The sequence below is a fragment of the Sylvia atricapilla genome, chromosome 12, assembly GCF_009819655.1.
Source record: "Sylvia atricapilla isolate bSylAtr1 chromosome 12, bSylAtr1.pri, whole genome shotgun sequence".
NCBI classification, from domain to species: Eukaryota; Metazoa; Chordata; class Aves; order Passeriformes; family Sylviidae; genus Sylvia; species Sylvia atricapilla.
The window spans coordinates 7,338,960-7,356,647 of record NC_089151.1 but is presented as its reverse complement, the minus strand read 5'-3'; the positions used below and the strand labels follow the sequence as shown (position 1 = coordinate 7,356,647).

Genomic DNA, 17,688 nt, shown 5'->3' with positions numbered 1-17,688 from the left:
GGGGCGGGGCTCTCCCTCAGCGCTCCCCTCCCATTGGCCGCGGCGCGCCGGGCGCGGCGCCGATTGGCGGGCGGCGGCGCGTGCTCGGGGCGGCGGGGCCGCGCGGGGCGCGGAGCCGGCGCAGCGCCGGTGCTGCCGCGCTGGAGGCCGCGGGCTCGGGGGCCATGGGCTCGGGGGCCATGGGCTCGGGGGCGGCCGGCGGGCCGGGCCATGGCGCGCCGCTCTGCCCCTGCCCCTCCCCGCCGCCGCCCCCCGCGCCGCGCTGCTCGCGGGGAACCCGCCGCCTCTCCGAAACCGGGGCCGGGACGCGGCGGAGCGAGGGCGCGGCGGGGCGCGGGGGGCTGCGGGCCGCCGCCTCGCTGCCGCACATCGCGCGGGGCCGCGGGGAGGAGGGCGGCGGGCGGCGCAGCCCCTGCCTGCTCGTGGCGCTGCGGCCGCGGAACGTGGAGGCGGAGCGGGAGCGGTTCTTCCGCGCCAGCTTCGCCTACGACCCGCAGTTTGAGTACGCGGAGCCGGTGCCCGCCGCCGTCCTGGACAAGTACGGGGCCGCCTCCGACCGCTTCGTGGCTCAGGTGAGGCGGGGCCGCGGAGGGATGCTCGGCCTGGAAGGAGGAGGAGGAGGAGGAAGGAGGGGCCCCAGCTCGCCCCTGGGCTGTTGCGAGCGTGTGGGATGTATCCTGGTAGGACTGCCCCGTGGTGGGGCTGGCCAGGAGATGGTCCGTGGTCATAGAATTCTGGAATGGTTTGGGTTAGAGGGGATTTTAAAGCTCGCCTAATTACCCCACACAGCCTGCCATGGACAGTGACATCTTACACTGGATCGGTTGCTCCAAGTCCCATCCAACCTGGCCTCAAACATTTCCAGGCATGGGGCAGCCACAACTTCTTTGGGCAATCTGTGCCATTGCCTCGTCACCTTCACAGGGAAGAATTTATTCCTAAAGTCCAGCTTAAAATCATCTTCAGTCGACTTAAGACCATTCCCCTTTGTCCATGTGAAACCTTGCCTTCTTTCCTTCCCAGCTGCTGCCTGATCCCTCTCCCCTTAACATCTTTTGTATCCTGCCTTCAGTACACTCACGCTGTGATTTTTTTAGACCTCAGGTTTTAGTAACATCACCTACCTGCAGGAATGGGACATGCTCCATGGTGACATTGGTCATGCTGATGCTGGGTGATGCCAGGTTGGATGGGGCTTTGAGCAGCCTGGTCTAGTGGAAGCCCATGGAAAAGGATTGGAACTAAATTATCTTAAATGTCCCTTTCCACCCAAACCAATCTGTGTTTCTATGATCAGACTGGCTCCTGCTTATAATGGGAGCTGTGCTCCATCAGGGACACCTTGCTGGTATGGTTTTGCACTTGTTGCTGTAGAAATAACAACAAAGGAGCTGGAGCACATTGGTGACAGCATGAGAAGTGGTCCTTAGCCTAAATTACCTTGTGGTTAAGTCGGGTTTGTTTTCTGGAAGGCCTAAAGGTTGTCCAGTGTGGCAGCATCCTTAAGGCATCAGCAAATACGGTCAGTAATGATATTAATTGGTGTGCACTCCACTAAAGGAGTCTGTATTATTTTGCTTGACTGTTTCCATGGCTTATGCACTACTGAAGCATTTTTGAGTAGCTCTCTGCCATGGGATGGCACTGAGAAAACAGCTCCTTCATTCAACAGGAGAAAAGAGGCAGGAGTGTGCTTTCAGGGTGCTCTGCCCACCAACAAGCCTTTTGTGGATGCAGGAGTAGAGCTGCTCTGTCCCTTCGCCCTGTACTTGGAGCTGGGAGCCTGGCTGTGTTCCAAAACCAGTTTGCACCTGGAAGTGAGCATCCTTCCTCTAGGAAGAGCATCCTTTCTGCCACACAAACAAGTGAGCAGATAAAAACTCCTCTTATCCCAAATTCAGGCACACCAGAGGTGTTTCTTTTCACCTCTCAGTCAGGAGTTACTTGTTCAAATAACAACTTCTTCACTGATTTTTTTTTTTAATGTTTACATATTCCCACATCAGTGCCTTTTTTTCTGCCTGGATTATTATCCAGATGATTCAGGCCCTTCCTGTAAACAGCTTTTTGGGTAGTTTGTCATTCCCAGTGTGTTCAGTACCTCTGCCCCAGATAAACTGGTGCCAGCAAGGCTCTTGCAGGGGAGACACTCTGACGCCTGCAAAGACCTCACCAGCTTTTGGTATTTCCCTGCTGTATTTTATTCCCTGAGTTGTGCAGTGAAATGAGTTGCTCAGAGCTCTTTCATCCCGTGCTTTTTCCTTCGGTGCAGTTGGCTTGCAGCAGGGTAAAAGATGAATAATTGAGATTATTTTTTTCTGGGCAGTGCTTTGAATGAATGGAATTAAGGTTTGTAACCACTGTGGATCCTGGATGCTTTTGTAAGAGATATTAAGTGTTGAGTGTTTCTGCCAATGTTTCTCCAGGTTTTCCGGTGACACTCCGTTGGGACAGCATTCATGGCACTGTTCCTCTGCTCTTACCCTGTAGTAACCTCCTTCCAGTCTTTTTTATTTTGGGAAGCATTTGTCGTCAGCTAACTCTTAATAAACTGCTTTTATTTTCAAAGACCTTCATTAATCATGGAGATTAAATAAATAAGACATTTTGCTAAATCAGCATCCTTGGACATGAGCAGACAAACCAGCACCAGCTCCCTGCTTCCAGCTTGTGCTTGGGGGGTTATTTTATTTTCTTAATAGAAAACTTAAATAAGCCAGGAGGATTCTTCCAGCCCTGTGGAGGCTCATCACCCTGGAGATCACATCCCTGGTTTGCCACGTGAATTTGAGTGGCACCAGCACAGAGCCGGAGGATTTGTTTTCCCACTGCATATGGTGGGTGCAGGATCTGGGGATGTTCAGAACATTAAACTTGGAATCTGAGGAATTTTACTCACCAGGATGTGCTCTGATGGTCTGGGAGGAGCTGTCTGGTTGTCTTACTCCTGGGCACCAGCTGTGCTGGGTTTCTCTTGGCTCAGTGATTTGGGTCCCCTGGGAGGAGAGAGAGCAAGTGGCTGAGCAGAGGTGGGAGGACGAAAGGTCCTTTTTCTGCTGTGGTCAGCTGAAGGTACCTTGCAGTGCTGTAAAAATGAGACTGATTGTTCAGCAAACAAAGCAAAAAAAACCCCTACCCCAACCCCCCAGAAAACAAAACTGACAGCAGAAAAACTGTGCACAGCTTCTCCTGGAAAGACACATTAAGTGACTTACGAATAAAAACCAGCTGTGAAAACTTCCCAGGAAAGGAAAATCAGGATCTTCTGCAGGGATAGAGGAGGTGCTCACCAGATGCAGACCTAAAGCCCCTCTTTTGGTCATAGATTGTTTAGATGGGATATGACCTTTAAGATCAAGTCCAGCTGTTACTTAAGCACTGCCAATGCCACCACGTCCCCATGTGCCACATCTACATCTTTTAAATACCTCCAGGGATGGTGACTCTACTCTGCCCTGGGCAGGCTGTTTCAATGCTTGACAACCCTTTTCATGAAGAATTTTTTTCTGACATCTGATCTAAACCTCCCCTGGCACAACTTGAATCATTTCCTCTTGTCTTATGGGGTCTTGAATGATTTGAGCACCAGTACTGGTGGTGAGCACCCATCTGCTGATCCTGGGTAACCTTAGGGACCAGGGAGGGGCAGCAATTGGTCCTGGGCTGAGAAGCCCAGCCAGGTTTGCAGATGCAATAAAACTGCTGGAAAAACTCCAGAAGTGGTTGAAAGTCATCTGCTTTGGAATATGTACTAATATAATATTAATATACTATATAATATTAATATATATTCCAATGACTGGAGAAAGTAATTGCTTGAAAATGTCTGCAATGGAAGCACACTTTTTGGGGAGGAAATGTGCTAATAAATGTTCATATTTTATAGATGCTCCATAAATGTTAATGTGAATAATGGAGCACGTGATGCTTTTATTAGAAGGCTGCTGGGTGTACAGCAGCCTGGTGGTTCTGAGACCCTGTTTGAAGCAGCATCACTGCAGAGGCTGGTGCACAGCCTCATCGCTGAGCTTGGAATTCAGCCCTGGAGTAAGAAACTCTGGGAATAAAAAGCAAGCTTAGAAGCTGGAGATCTTTGTGCAGGCACCAGAGTTTGCAAGGAGAACTGAAAGCAGAAAAGACTGAAAATAATCATGGGTTTAACCACCCTGCGATGATGCAGTTTCACTTCTGCTTTGCCCCATTTCTGCAAGACATGCCTGCAAGGGTGACAAAAAGCAGAAAGAATATGCTGTGGGTCATGCTAATTGTGTGAACTGTCTATCCTGCTGGCCACCTCCAGCCAGCTCAGTCTCTTTGGTTTTTTGGATCATGCAAAAACACATCGTATTTTAGAGGCGTTAATCGGGGTTACCTTCACTGGGTGTGTTGCATGTGGGATTTTAGGCTGTATTTGCAAGCCTGAGGGGAGGTGTTTGTGCTCATGTTTGTACTTTCTGCATGCCACAGGCCATCAGGATCATCCGTACTGTCCTGGAGAAGTACGGCACCTACGAGAGCTTCGAGGTGGCCACGGGTGGGAGGCTGCTGAGCAAGTGCCAGATCTGGTCCGTGATCCGAAAGTACATGCAGAAGGAAGGCTGTGTGGGAGAGGTAATCCATGTCCCTGCTCTATCGCTTGTAAAACACAGCAAAATGTTTATTTGCTGATTAAAAAGGACTCAAATTAAGAGGTGTTTTGGTTATAAAGAGGAAACTTTTCTGCTCTGAGCAGTGGTGTCCTTTCACCCCCGGCTTCACCCTTCCCTGGCTTTAGGACATGAGTGCTGGTTGCCCACAAACTTCCTGTGGTGTTTTCCATGTATATCTCCCTTCTGTGCTTGAGAGAGAGGGAGCTGCTGCTGCTTGTCTGCATGACCATTCCAGGAGCCTTTTGCTGCGTGCATGAGGCATCAATTACTGTTGGGAAGTCGTCTCTTGCTGTTGGCAGTGGGAGGGCAGGCTTCTCCAAAAGCTGCCTTAACCCACATGTCTAAAAGCAAAGCCAGGGGAAGATATTTCGTGCCATCCTGCAGGATGTGCAGGTTATGGTGCTTTGAAACCCCAGGCTTGGGGGGTTTTAAGGCTGGGAAATATGTGGTTAAGATACAACAGGAGCCATGTGGGATGGAGTCAGGGGAGAAGTTCAACATCTCCTAACCTGGTTTCTCTACGCCCCCTGCAGCATCCAGGAAGGGACATCCCACAGCTGCCATTAAAGAGCTTTTTTTTTTCCCTTCTGCCAGCAAGGTGTGGGCAAAAAAATTCCACCGTCCTGGGTTCAGGGTCTGAGAAGGATTTCTGGGCCCGGCTTTACGTGGCTTGCAGGGCTCCCTTTGTTGGCTGCAGGGCAGGGACTGTGCAGTGCTGGCTGGTGTGGGGGCTTCCTCACCATTGCTTCTTGGCCAGACTCTGTTTCCTACTTCTGATTTTTCACTTCTGTCTCCAAAGAGAGTTATTGATGAGCATTTCTCCATAGCATCACTTTGCTCAGTGGTACCCAGTGCATTCCATGCAGGCAAAAGCAGGAATAAGTGGTCCTCTGAGGTCCCTCCTGCCCAAGGATATTCCTCTCCTCCTCAAACACCTTTGGTTTGCTCTGATGCCTCTTGAGGGTGTTCCTGGGATGTGGATTTGGCACCTTGGTCCTCCTAAGCCTTTGCTTGGGACAAAACAGATTTCTACTGATGTTTCCCTATAATTCATCTGCCTCTGAGTGCTCAGAACAAGTCCCAGTACCCAGCCAAGCAGCTGCCAGTCTTACAGACCTGCACTTAGTTATAACTTGCTAGTTGAGCTCTATCTCTTGTGTTTATTAATTTATTAAATTCAGCTACTCTCTTCTCCATTAATTGAGCCCTGGCTAGGCAGAAAGCCATTGATTTTCTTACATATTGGTGTACAGGCTGGCTTCCTTCCAACTCTGTGTGATTGCCCCTGTGCTCAGAGCTATTACGTGTTGGACACAATGAACCTTGTGGGTCCTGTCCAGCTCAGGACATTCTGTGATTCAAGGCAATGCAGGGTTCAGTCACTGTTTGCACTTCAGTGTGGCTGTTTTATCTTGGGCTTTTGATAAGTGCTTTTAAAACAATGAAAGCATTGGTTTGTTCCTTTCTATCCAATGAAAATTTTGCTGGATGTGTCTGGGGTAGGGAAGAGAGAAGAGTTTCACCTGCTCTCAATACAGCAACGTTGGCAGAGCTTACTCCTGTACAAGACCAAACCTTGTTGAAACTTCTGCATCACTGATAATCTCACACCCTGTTGGGGAACTGTGCAGTTTCAGGCGTGTATCTCCCTCCCTGCACCTGTATCTTTGATTCCTGACTTTCACCATCTGTGCTCTGTCTCTTCTGCCGTGCCCTTCGCTTCCCTGATACATACTAATCATGATAGCTTGCTTAAAAGAGAAGAAACTCGTGTGGGGTAGCGTTAGCCCAGAGCACGAGCAGCTGGTGTGTCCCTGCCCACTGCAGTGCTGGCAGGCAGCGTGGCCACGCTGGTGGCAGCCTCTGCAGCTGCCCTTTGTCCCCAGCAGTGATCGGCAAAGGCGGGATCCCGCTTTCCAGCACCGCAGGCAGCGCGCTCCTGGGTAAGTGTTCATGCTGCACTTAAATTTGTGCCCTCAAAAGCTGCTTTGTTTGGGGTCCAAGCTGCAGATCCTGAAACTTTTCTGCTTCTCTTCTGACTTAGGACAGACATGTTGCTGCCAGAGGTTTCCATGTGGGTTTCAGTGGGCTCACAGCTTGCAACAGAGAAACAAACACCTGCCCCACTGGTAAGTGCTGCATGGCAATCCTTGGGGTTGTGGAGTGTTGTCAGCCTAAACAGTGCTAGCTGCTGTCTCTTGGGATCCCATCAATGGCATCCCTCTACCTCTGAGCTGCTTGCTCAGTGTCGGAAGTCTGAGCAGTGCCAGGTTGCTGGGGAGAGACAGGAACCCATAGCCTGGTGTCATGAGGACCACCAGAAGCCTTCCCTTCTTTCCTTGGGATGAGCTCTTTCTCCATCAGTGCATTCACAAAAGCTGAGCAAAACCATGGACCACAAGGATGCCCTGGAGGTGCTGCTTGGAATGAGAGAGGTCACAGCCTGGAGAGCTGGTGCTGCTGCTCTTTGGCTGGAGTTGCAGCCCTGTATCTGCAAAGCTGGAGGGTCCCAAAAGAAGGCAAGTGGTGCTGCTCAGCAGGATGGGTTTTTGTAGCAGGAGAAGGGCTGCAATGGGCAGCATAAGAAGCTGTGGTCTCTGGGTCTGGCCAGAGTCCCTTTCCATTGCTCCTGGATGGCTGGTTCTGCACAAGGAGTTAGAGATGAACTGAGAAGTCTCAGCATTGGAGGGATTCCTTTTCACACTGATACATTTTGACTCAGGTAAGCAGTTGCACTGTAAGTATTTTATGCTGTTTGTTTTCCCAGCAGTGGACTCTGTTAGGCTGCACTTTTGGCTTTCATAATAAATAATAATAATAAATCTGACTTAAAGCAAACCAATCCAGTCTCCTCTCTTTTTTTTTTTTTCTTTTTTTTTTAATAAGAGAAGAATTGTCATGTAGTAGCACAGGACATGTTTTCATCCTTAAAACTCTCAGTTATGAAATAACAGATGGTTTATAGGGTTAATAGATATGTAGGAAAATTTGATTGCCACTGCCAAACCTCGGATGCAAGAGCTCCCAGGGACCATCCACCTCTGGTGATGCTGCAGCTTTGAGTTGCTGCAAATCTGGTCAGTTGGTCAGAAAGTGCTGCTGGCTGGCACATTAACTTCTGGTGAGCAGCTCTCTTGGCTCCAGCACCTGTGATAGCCAGGTTTCTCAAAATACGAGTTTTTTTCTGTATAAGGATGCTGAATAGCTCTACACATGCAATGCCCATCCCTGCTGTGAATTGTGGCCAGCACACACAGTTCCTCCTGTGAGGGTGGACTGGTGTGGAGCCGTCCTCACTGCTCATGTCTTGAAGCCTCAAATGGAAGAATCCGTGGAGGAGTCCATGAAAAGGGAACCAGAGCTTTGGATCCCTCAGCAGATGTTTCTTGGCGGTGCAGAGCCATTACAAAACTGGTGCTGTTGGGTGTTCAGAGTAGGGTTGTTTTGATGGCCAGAGTTATGCCCCATCCCACTGCCAGTGGGGACACAGAAGGGGGACCAGACAGGTCTCCAGAGGATGTCCATCCTGTGTGGCCACCAGAGTGTGGGGAGCCCATGGGAACAAGCTGGGGAGGGTGATGCTGGAGCCAGAGGGGTGTTGGAAGAGGCTGCCCAGGAGCTGCCTGCTCGCCCTACCGTGCCTGCTCAGCTTTGTTTGCTGTAAAGAGATTAAAGGAGCTACTTCATCCCTGCATGAGATCATCTCTCTCCTCTCATTATCCCCCCTACCCCCAGTGGCTCATGCTGTCTGTCATTCCTTCGAGGAGCTGCAGCACAACCCAGTGATGGTGCAGCAGTGCCAAGTGATGCCCTCCGTGGTGTCAGTGGATTTTTCTGACCATCTGCCACCAGCTCAGCCTCTGCTGAGAGCCAAGAGCCCGCTCATGGCCATTACCTCCTCCTTCTTCTGCAGGTGGTGGTGCAGCTCACCGATGACCTGCTGTCCCAAGCAGTGATGATGGTGGAGGACAGCCGGCCCACGCTGGCCATCAACCTGGCCGGAGCCCGGCAGCACTGGCTGGAGGGGATGCTGCGCCACGAGATAGGTCAGCTGGGGGGCTGTGGGTGGGGGCAGAGTGGGGGGTTGCTGTGGGCATTCACTCCTGTCCCCTCTCCCCAGGCACCCACTACATCCGGGGCGTCAACAACACCCGCCAGCCCTGGCACAGCTCCGAGGGCCGCAAGCAGTACAGCCTGAAGCCCGCCAACCCCACGGAGGAAGGCTTGGCCAGCCTGCACAGCGTGCTGTTCCGCAAGCAGCCCTTCCTGTGGCGAGCAGCCCTGCTCTACTACACCATCGAGCGGGCCAGCCGCCTCTCCTTCTCTGCCCTCTTCCAGGACCTGGAGCAGTATGTCCAGGACGCTGGTGTCCGGTGGGAGTACTGTGTGCGGGCAAAGCGGGGCCAGACAGACACCTCACAGCCAGGTACAACTGGGGGAGTGTGAATTGAGTTTTGGGAAGAATTTTATTCACTTATTTTATATAGGGGTTTTTTTTGTTTGGTTGGTTTTGGTTTTTGTTTTTGTTTTAAGAAAAAACAAAGTGTGGTATGTTCTGCTGCTGTGTAGGTTGAGCATCACGAGTCCTGTAGAGTGTCAGTTGGCACAGGCAGCCGGAACAGGCACAAGTTCATGGCCAGAACACAAAAAGTAAATTTATTTGTGTTACCTTGCTAACTAGGGTATCCCCAGAACAACACCCAACACCTGGGCAGAGGAACACAAGATTAGAGGGTCACCAGCCTGCTGTTCACAAGCTTATCAAGAGTTACACCCAGGTGCAAGGTCACTTGAGCAATTTACAATCTTCCAAATCAGTGTTTTATTTTTAACCCTTTTCTTCCAGCACAGCCAGAGCACCCAGTCCCCACATCCCTCCCCATCTCCAGCACCACTCTCCCTGTCCCATGGGAGCAACTTGCACAAGCTGTTGGGGAAGCAGCAGGCAAAGGAGAGGAAAAATAAGCATTACTGTGGATACATTTGGATGCTTGCAGTGGTTTACCCTTTAGAAAATTGCTTAGGAAGTGTGAAAGGATCCCAGTGGGGTTTGTGGCTCTTGCTGCACCCAGCTGCCTCCCCAGTGCTCATCCCTTGGGACTCAGCAGTCCTGAGCTCTGGCACACTTGTGGGCACTGCCCTCATTCTGGTTATTGCGGTCAGCATTCAGGCAAGTGGAGGGTGGTGGGACGCCAGGAGCCCTCTCCCAGGCCTTTCCTGCTGTTCCAGGCTGTTTCAGTAAGGACCAGGTGTACCTGGATGGGATTCTCCGCATCCTGCGCCATCGCCAGACCATCGACTTCCCGCTGCTGGCTGCACTTGGAAAGGTAATAGCCAGGGTGACGGTGGGGCAGGAACTGGCTGATCCCACAGTCCCATTTCAGAGCTCACATGGGCTCCCTCGATCTCACATGGGCTCCCTCGATCTCATGGCTTCCCAAAAACCAGCCCTTGCCTGGCAGCCCTTCAGCTCTCTCTTTTTCCCTGCTCTTATGGGTCTCTGTGTACCAGGGAAAGGCTGGGTAGGATGCAAGGAAGGACAGGACAATCCATAATCCTCTGTGGGAGACCTTCTGGAAGAGGCTTAACCCAGCAGGTTAAGCCTTTCTGGCCCCTGGCCACAGCAGTCCTGCTGTCACCTGTCCTTGCAGTGACCGAGAATTACCAAACCCATAAATCCTTGCAAATCCCACACCCCAAGCAGCTCTCGTACAGCCTCCCCACGAGCAGCAGGGATGTTTTGACTGACCCAAGGGGGCTGCAAGGGGACCAGATGCTCCCTATGGCACCTGGCAGGGTTTGGGATCCATCTCTGTGCTTCCTGCCAGGTCTCCTATGAAGATGTGAATCGGCTGAAGAAATTTGGGGTCCTGGAGAAGGCCCGTATCCCCCATTTCATGCAGGATCTGGAGCGGTACATGAAGCAGCTGGATCACATTGTCACCACCAATGGCCTGAACGAGGAGGAGCTGGAGCAGCTGCTGCCTGACTGAGAGGCACCCCCTGAACCAGCACCCCAAGGGTGTAACTGGTGCTGTTTATTGGATATTTATTGGGGCTGGAGCAGAGGGCAGAGCCCGAGGCGGGCGCTGTGCATGTACCGCTGTGTAGGGTAGCGCGGCCAAGGGCCCGTGTGGTTGTGTTGATGTGTCCCCTGCATCGTCCCTGTGTATTTTGGGGATGGCTGTGCTGCTCCACGTGGCTTTGGGGAGTCAGAGAAGAGGGTTCAGGGAGAGCAAGGGCAGAGTTGGGGCAATGTGCTGGTCCCCAAATGCAGAAGGCTGGGGGAGTTGCACTGGGGGGATTTCTATAGGGGTACCAGGAGTGCTCCCAGCACTCTGGGGGGCACCCACCTGGGGCCAGCAGACAGGGCTGGGGGCTCTGGGCTGTGCCTGGCAGGGAGTAAGGGATGGACTGCACACACAGATCACCCTATGGATGCCTTTTCCACTCCCTACCCCTTCCCTCATGTCCCCCACCAGCAGCAGGAAGGACTTTATTCCCCCATTACCAATCTCTGCCCAGCTCTGCACCCCAAATACAGCCCCCCTGCCTGGCTTTGAGGACTCAGGGTGGGGATTGGGCTTGATGTTAGGAAAAAGCGTGTAATAAAGGTGATGTAATGGAAAAGACGTGTGGGCAAAAGGTTGTGGATAGCATAAAAAAACAGGCTGGCACCACTGTGAACACCCACCGTGCCTCTTGCTGGCACAGGCAAAGCTGCATGGTCTAAGCTTGTATGTCAGGGCCTGGAAGGGGTCATGGACTGTGACAAACATACTGGACAGGGACATCAGTAAATCAAAGCAGGCAGAAGTAAAAACTGCCCCGAGCTATTCCTGGTCTCTAACACATGAGCTCTGGAGCAGTCATGGCACCCTGGGAGTACCCTCTTAAGAAAAAAACAAAATGAAACAAAAAAACCAAACCAACCCCACAGCTTCTTGTCTTACATCCCACTGAGCTCCTGCAAAGGTAGCACAGGCCAATCTGTGGCTACAGAGAGCTCAGGCTCAGTCCCAAAAGCTCCCAAGTTTGGCTGCAAGCCCTGTTCACAGCATCCCCAGCTGACCCTCACTCCTGATCTGCAGGGCAGCTGCAGTTTCTCCACAGGGTGCAGAGGCTGTAGCAGGCAGGGCAGCACAAACCAAGCTTGGGAAAGGAGGAGAGCACTTATCTCTAGGGATTCTGCTCCCTTCTAGTCCAGCTCTCCAAGAACATGCTGGCACTTTTCACAGCCCCCCTGCACAAACTCACTGCCAGCATGGTCAATTAAGACTCTGCTCTTTAATGTACTGTTTCCTCCAACATTGCACTCCCCAACGCTGAACGCGATACAGCGCTGTTTAAAAAGATATTTACACACATCCCAGCATCACCCCCTTGTCAGCCCAAGGAGCCAGGCCTCAGCCCGTGCTAAGACCCAACCAGGGGAAGTCTCTTGCGGCCTTTCTGGCGGAATGGCAGCAGTGACAGAGGGCAACAGAGCTACTGCGGTGGTTTTGGATTGGTTTTGGTCGCATCCCTGATGAAATAACAGCATGGAGATGGGAGAGGGTGTTGATCTATCCCCAGGCAGGGCTAGAAGCGCTTCATCTGTCGGCGTTCCTGTCGGCGCTGCTTCTTCTCGTTCGGCTCCTGCGCAGCGGGCGAGGACTCGGCTGTGAACCAGGGCCCCAGGATGTTCACCCACAGGAGGTAGAGAGCGCGCCCTGGAGCCTGCAAAACACACGTGGCACAAACTCGGTCACTCTGGGCACAGCGCTGGCTGGGAGGTGCTACAGGCAGGAGGGCTGGTCCTTCTGAGAGAGACAAAGCAGCTGGGTCAGAGGCACCTCAGGGTGCAAGGAAATCAGAGGCAGTGGCAGGCGTCCAAAATAACTGGCCTGATTTCATTTCATGGTTGAGGAACGTATACAGTGCTCGGGCTTCGTACACACGGAAATCCCAGCATCAGGTCTGAATTACCCAGAGGGATCCAAGTGTCCAGACATTCCACTTCTCCTTCCTTTCGAAAACACCCACATTTCTTTGAATTTATGAAAAAAGCAATCCAGATGGTCTCCAGGGGACAGCCAAGTCTAGGCTGCCCTCTGCCAGGCCAGCTAGAGAGGAATTTGTGGGTGAGGATTGAATGACATCAAGGATTGAACTGGGATAACTTTCCATGCTCCCACAACTGCCTTCTGTACCTTTGTGGGATATCCTCAAAGCAAATGTGGGATTTTTTTAACTAAATGGAGATTTTTTTTTTCTCCTTCTGCACAAGTAATTTTAGCTGGAGACACATGGCAAATATTTCAGGAGCAGAGTTTGGTGTGGTAAGGGGAATGAAAGCATGTAGCATTTTATCTACCCAGAGGCACAGCGTCCAGCACATCCCAGCCTTGATCCACACTAAATGGCTGAAAAAGCCAAACAAGAAGAAACACTGTTTGTTACAGACACAGAGAGACTCTGTGCACCAAGACAGCTTTGACCTGCCTCATTTTGCTTGTTGCTCTTTCATGGGACCAGACAGAAAGACAAAGGCCAGCCTAGTTTTTCCATGGTTGACCCAGAGGGATCAGGACTTCTTTGCCTGCTGCAGCCTCATTTTTAAACAAGATTTGACAAGAAAATTAAAAAAATATCATAAAATAGTTCAGGCTTGAAACAGGACACTGAAATGAAATGGGTAAATAATGCCTTCCATCCTGAAGATGGGGAAAGACAGCAACAGTGCAGAACAAGATGGAAAACAGCAGGGGTTGGGGCTTACCAAGAGCCAGAAGTACCAGACGTAGAGTGAGAAGCAGCTCAGCACTTGGACTATAGCTGTCAGCAGGATCACGTCCTTGAGGTGCCTGAGGGAAGAAAAGCAAAGCATTAAGCTTTCATTCCAACCCCTGCCAAACATGGCAGCTCCTCTGCCAGCACAGTCTGCACTGCCTCAGGGGAGCGACCCTGCCCAACCCAGGGACTGTCCCTGCAGCCCTGCTTTGCCACACACAGTTATCTAGAAGAATCAAAGCAGTAAACAAACGACAGCAGCAAAATATTCTGATGAATTAAAGAGATGATCTCCCTCTGAAAAAACGACATCGAGAAAGCTGAGGAATTGCTGGGGGTTGGAAATCAGCAACAAAACCACCCCCCACCCCCACAGCTGAAACAGCAGCCAGCACCTGCTGATTTGACACCTCTAATGACATGAAGAGTAACTCCTCACGACTGGCTGCGCTGAAGGGAGCCATGAATCTTCCCCATGCCATTTCACAGGCTGACAGACACACTTGGGGTCACTGAAGGACAAGCACACCACAAGCTGAGCTACAGTAACAGACGGCTCCTCCTCCCCTCCTGCTTATCTGACTGCAGCTCTTCCATGCCAGCCTGAGGCAGAGCTGAGCAGCTACAGAGAGGAATAAGCTGCCCACGCCTCAAACACCACCCTCAGGGGATCTGACACCCAGGAGAGATAAACAGGTATTAGTTTTTCAACATAAGCCTCAGGGAGTGTCATGAAGGTTTAGAAAAAAGGCCAACTCTCACTCTGGTTAAGTCATCATCTGCTGGAGTAAAAAACCCTTGAGTCACATCCAAGAACCAAGACAAGAAAACAAAGGCTATGGCATAAACAACATCGACTCAAGACACTGCAGAATCCAACATCAACAGCTCTAGCACAAGACACTGAGGGTTCAATGACCTCTGGCATTACCAGAGGCCACAGAGGGGTGAAAGCAGAGCTCCCACCAAGCCCAACTCTCCCAGATACCATGAAGATGGGCATTCCTCAACCCCACAGCAAGACAAAGCATCCATTGACAGAAATGCCATGAAATTCAGGGTGTTCCAGAAGCAGCTCCAAAGGAGCAGTATTAATCAGCTGTGGCATGCTCAGCTAAGATGCTCGAAACATCCCCTGCTTTTTGAAGTACCTGCTAGCCTAGGGTGGTTCCCTGATCCCCAGAGAGGTAATTCAGAGGTACAGGTTAAGGATGGGAACTTCAGCTCTGAACGTTTTGTTTTTAGAGCTCTGCCTCCCCTGTGTTTTGTATAGCCCACTACTCAGATAAGCATTAATTCATTTTAATGTGTCATAAACTCCACCCCAATTGCTCAGACAGAAAAACCTCTGTGCCTCAGTAGCAAAGGAAATACATCTACATCCAGGACTACAGCTGTGCCTGTCACCTCTTCACAGCAGGTGCTGGGATCCCTGTGCTACCTCCTGTCAGTAATTTCCCCTGACAGCACCATTATACACACAGAGGGCAGTTGTCAGGCACTCTGTCTCAGTGCCTTGCACAACTCCAAGGCATCTCCCACAATCGGGAGTACACCCCAAACATCAAAGTTCTGTATTTTCCCTCTTTAACTGTCCCACATGGTTTCACTAAAAAGGTATTCAAAATATTTTGCAATTCCATTCTAGAGAGCCAAACCAGTGTAAAATGGGAGCAAAACACTTGGCTGACCAGCAGAGGAATGAAGTCATTACAGGATGAAGAGGAGATAAAGCACCCAGTTCATAGGTCACACCCCATCTCCTCCTGGCCACCTTGTCCTTTTTCTGAGTTTCTTAAACCAGACATCTGAGTCACTCCTGCTGCAGGCAGAAAAGGTAACCCAACCCAAACACAAGATGAGAGCTCATCCCATGCAGATAGCAGGTTCTGTTCCCCACTGCTGGCTGATAACATCCCCAGACAAAAATCAAAACTTACATTCATAAAACTATACATATGTATCAGTATATGACCCTGACAGCCTGAGAACACCTGATGCAACACAAGGCTCAGCTGGAAACAAGGCCCCACTGTGCTTCTTCAAAAGCCTAGCAGCAAGGGAAGGACAGAGGTAAACCTGGAACTGTAGGCCAAAGATATGGGAGGAAGGAGCCAAGGACCCCAGGACCTCGCTGAGCACACGCTGCAGATTCCCAGCTGAGGCTGGGCCAGTGGGCAGAGGCTGAGGGCAGGGAAGACAAAGAACAAAGCCTGATGTGCCCACAACTACCTGGCAGTTACCTGAAACTAGTCTGAAGCTCACTGTTGGAAAACATGTAAATCTAGAAGGTACTTCTGCTCTACCAGCACTGCTGTCTCATGTTATTTAGTGCTTTGCAGGAATACTGCTGTGTTTCCTGTAATACTGTGGCATTCCTTCACCAGGGAAAAGACAGTTACAGTGGCACCAAGAACACTAGACAGACAGGACTCATAACTGTCTGCACAGGGACATGAAGAATGCACAAGCATAGGAGACAGAAATGGCTGAGGAGATGACAGGAACTAGCTGAGACAGAGGCAAGAATTTTTAGTGTGTAGAGCATTTCAAGACATGGCCAGTTTTATAGCCAGGATGGTGTAACTGGCAGCACGTGCCCTTCTGCTCTGTCAAGCATTACCTGCTGTGCTGGTTTAAAAAGAAAATACCTATCACTGTGTGCTGCAGCAGTGTTTGTTAACTGAAAAATGATTTTAAACTACTCCTGCTGAACTAGTGACTTCTTACCTCTACAGCCCAGCCTTATGGACAGTGACCGTGCCAGGCTGACACGCCCATGTGGTGGCGCCTGAATGGGGCACACCAAGCCAAGCATTCAGGTAATAAGGACAGTTAAGGTACAGTCTGAGAAAAAATGGCCACAAACTTCCAGCTCCCCTCATGCCCATGCCAGTGGGCGAGCTGAGGAGAGAGCTGAGGCCCAGCCTCCTCCTCGGGAGCCTCTCCTGGCTCTGCGTGCACGCTCAGGCAGCAGGTCCTGCTCACCTGGACTCGTGCGGGTGTGGACACTCACTCTGCCATCCCCTGCTCCATATTCAGGTCGATTCCCCCGTCGGCAAGGCTGCCATCGTCTGTGAAAGACGGCTTTGCCATGGAGTTCATGGACCGGTAGCTGGTGCCGTAGACCACCAAGCTGAAGAAGAACGCGACCTGCAACAGGGATCCGCTGTCAGCTGCGATGGCCGCGACCCCGGGGCCCGGGGGTCGCGAACGAACCCCAGCCCAGGGGCCCCCGCCGAGGCAGGAGACGGTGCCCGGCGCTCACCCACGTCCAGGCGGAGGCGGCGGAGTAGAAGACGACCAGGTTCACTACGGCGTATATGGCCTGCGGAGAGAGCACGGCACGGCTTTCCTTGTCTGCCCGCTCCCGCCCCGGCCCGGCCCCGCGCCCCGCCGGGCCCTCGCGGCCGCACTCACGGACGCTCCCAGGATGATGCGGAGGTAGAAGCGCAGCGTCTCTCGGTTCTCCTCGAAGATCTGCTTCTTGCCCTTGGTGCCCGCCTTCCCCTTGGGCTGCAGAGCCAAGAGAGACGGTCAGCGCCTCCCCGGAGTCCCGGGCCCCTCAACCCCAGCCCCGCACTCACCGCCATGGCCGCGCCGGCTCCCCGCTCCGCTTCCCGCGGACGTGACGCGACGGAAGCGGCGGGACCGAGCCCGGGGCGGGACCGAGCCCGGGGCGGGACCGAGCCCGGGGCGGGACCGAGCCCGGGGCGGGACCGAGCCCGGGGCGGGACCGGGCCCGGGGCGAGACCGAGCCCGGGGAGAGACAGAGCCCGGGGCGGGACAGAGCCCGGGGAGAGACAGAGCCCGGGGCGGGACCGGGCCCGGGGAGAGACAGAGCCCGGGGCGGGACCGAGCCCGGGGCGGGACCGAGCCCGGGGAGAGACCGAGCCCGGGGCGGGACCGAGCCCGGGGAGAGACCGAGCCCGGGGCGGGACCGAGCCCGGGGAGAGACAGGGCCCGGGGAGAGACCGGGCCCGGGGAGGGACAGAGCCCGGGGCGGGACCGAGCCCGGGGCGGGACCGGGCCCGGGGAGAGACAGAGCCCGGGGCGGGACCGGGCCCGGGGAGAGACAGAGCCCGGGGCGGGACCGAGCCCGGGGAGAGACAGAGCCCGGGGAGAGACCGGGCCCGGGGAGGGACAGAGCCCGGGGCGGGACCGAGCCCGGGGAGAGACAGGGCCCGGGGCGGGACAGAGCCCGGGGAGGGACAGGGCCCGGGGAGAGACAGAGCCCGGGGAGAGACAGAGCCCGGGGCGGGACAGA

General features: G+C 52.9%; 2 protein-coding genes across 4 annotated transcripts; one reads left to right on the top strand and one right to left on the bottom strand.

Moving 5' to 3' along the window:
* The first annotated feature begins 163 nt into the window (after window positions 1-163).
* MATCAP1 (microtubule associated tyrosine carboxypeptidase 1) lies at window positions 164-11,279 on the top strand. Of its 2 annotated transcripts, none has more exons than XM_066327641.1 (6): window positions 164-572; window positions 4,468-4,611; window positions 8,563-8,695; window positions 8,770-9,075; window positions 9,879-9,976; window positions 10,478-11,279. In XM_066327641.1, the coding sequence occupies exons 1-6, from the start codon at window positions 165-167 to the stop codon at window positions 10,640-10,642; spliced, it is 1,254 nt and encodes a 417-aa protein (XP_066183738.1). In that variant the 5' UTR covers window position 164; the 3' UTR covers window positions 10,643-11,279. The 2 variants fall into 2 exon arrangements, with proteins under 2 accessions (XP_066183738.1, XP_066183739.1); XM_066327642.1 differs by lacking the exon at window positions 10,478-11,279 and adding an exon at window positions 9,183-9,244 and having other exon boundaries at window positions 9,879-9,942.
* Window positions 11,280-11,916: 637 nt separating this feature from the next.
* TMEM208 (transmembrane protein 208) lies at window positions 11,917-17,157 on the bottom strand. 2 transcript variants are annotated; one of them, XM_066327671.1, is made up of 6 exons: window positions 17,009-17,157; window positions 16,842-16,937; window positions 16,690-16,749; window positions 16,438-16,574; window positions 13,411-13,495; window positions 11,917-12,368 (listed from the first exon to the last, which is right to left on the bottom strand). In XM_066327671.1, exons 1-6 carry the CDS (start codon window positions 17,012-17,014, stop codon window positions 12,231-12,233), a joined length of 522 nt encoding a protein of 173 aa, XP_066183768.1. In that variant the 5' UTR covers window positions 17,015-17,157; the 3' UTR covers window positions 11,917-12,230. The 2 variants fall into 2 exon arrangements, with proteins under 2 accessions (XP_066183768.1, XP_066183769.1); XM_066327672.1 differs by lacking the exon at window positions 16,690-16,749 and having other exon boundaries at window positions 17,009-17,156.
* Window positions 17,158-17,688: the final 531 nt, after the last annotated feature.

Bases quoted from the DNA above. Each gene is read 5' to 3' on its own strand.
- MATCAP1 (XM_066327641.1), top strand. From the start codon at position 165: ATGGGCTCGGGGGCCATGGGCTCGGGGGCGGCCGGCGGGCCGGGCCAT. The intron at 4,612-8,562 runs GTAATCCATGTC...CTTCTTCTGCAG, and splicing joins AGGAAGGCTGTGTGGGAGAG to GTGGTGGTGCAGCTCACCGA. The intron at 9,977-10,477 runs GTAATAGCCAGG...GCTTCCTGCCAG, and splicing joins TGCTGGCTGCACTTGGAAAG to GTCTCCTATGAAGATGTGAA.
- TMEM208 (XM_066327671.1), bottom strand. The intron at 16,750-16,841 runs GTGAGTGCGGCC...CTCTCTCCGCAG, and splicing joins GCATCATCCTGGGAGCGTCC to GCCATATACGCCGTAGTGAA. The intron at 13,496-16,437 runs GTGAGTGTCCAC...TTCTTCCCTCAG, and splicing joins ATGGAGCAGGGGATGGCAGA to GCACCTCAAGGACGTGATCC.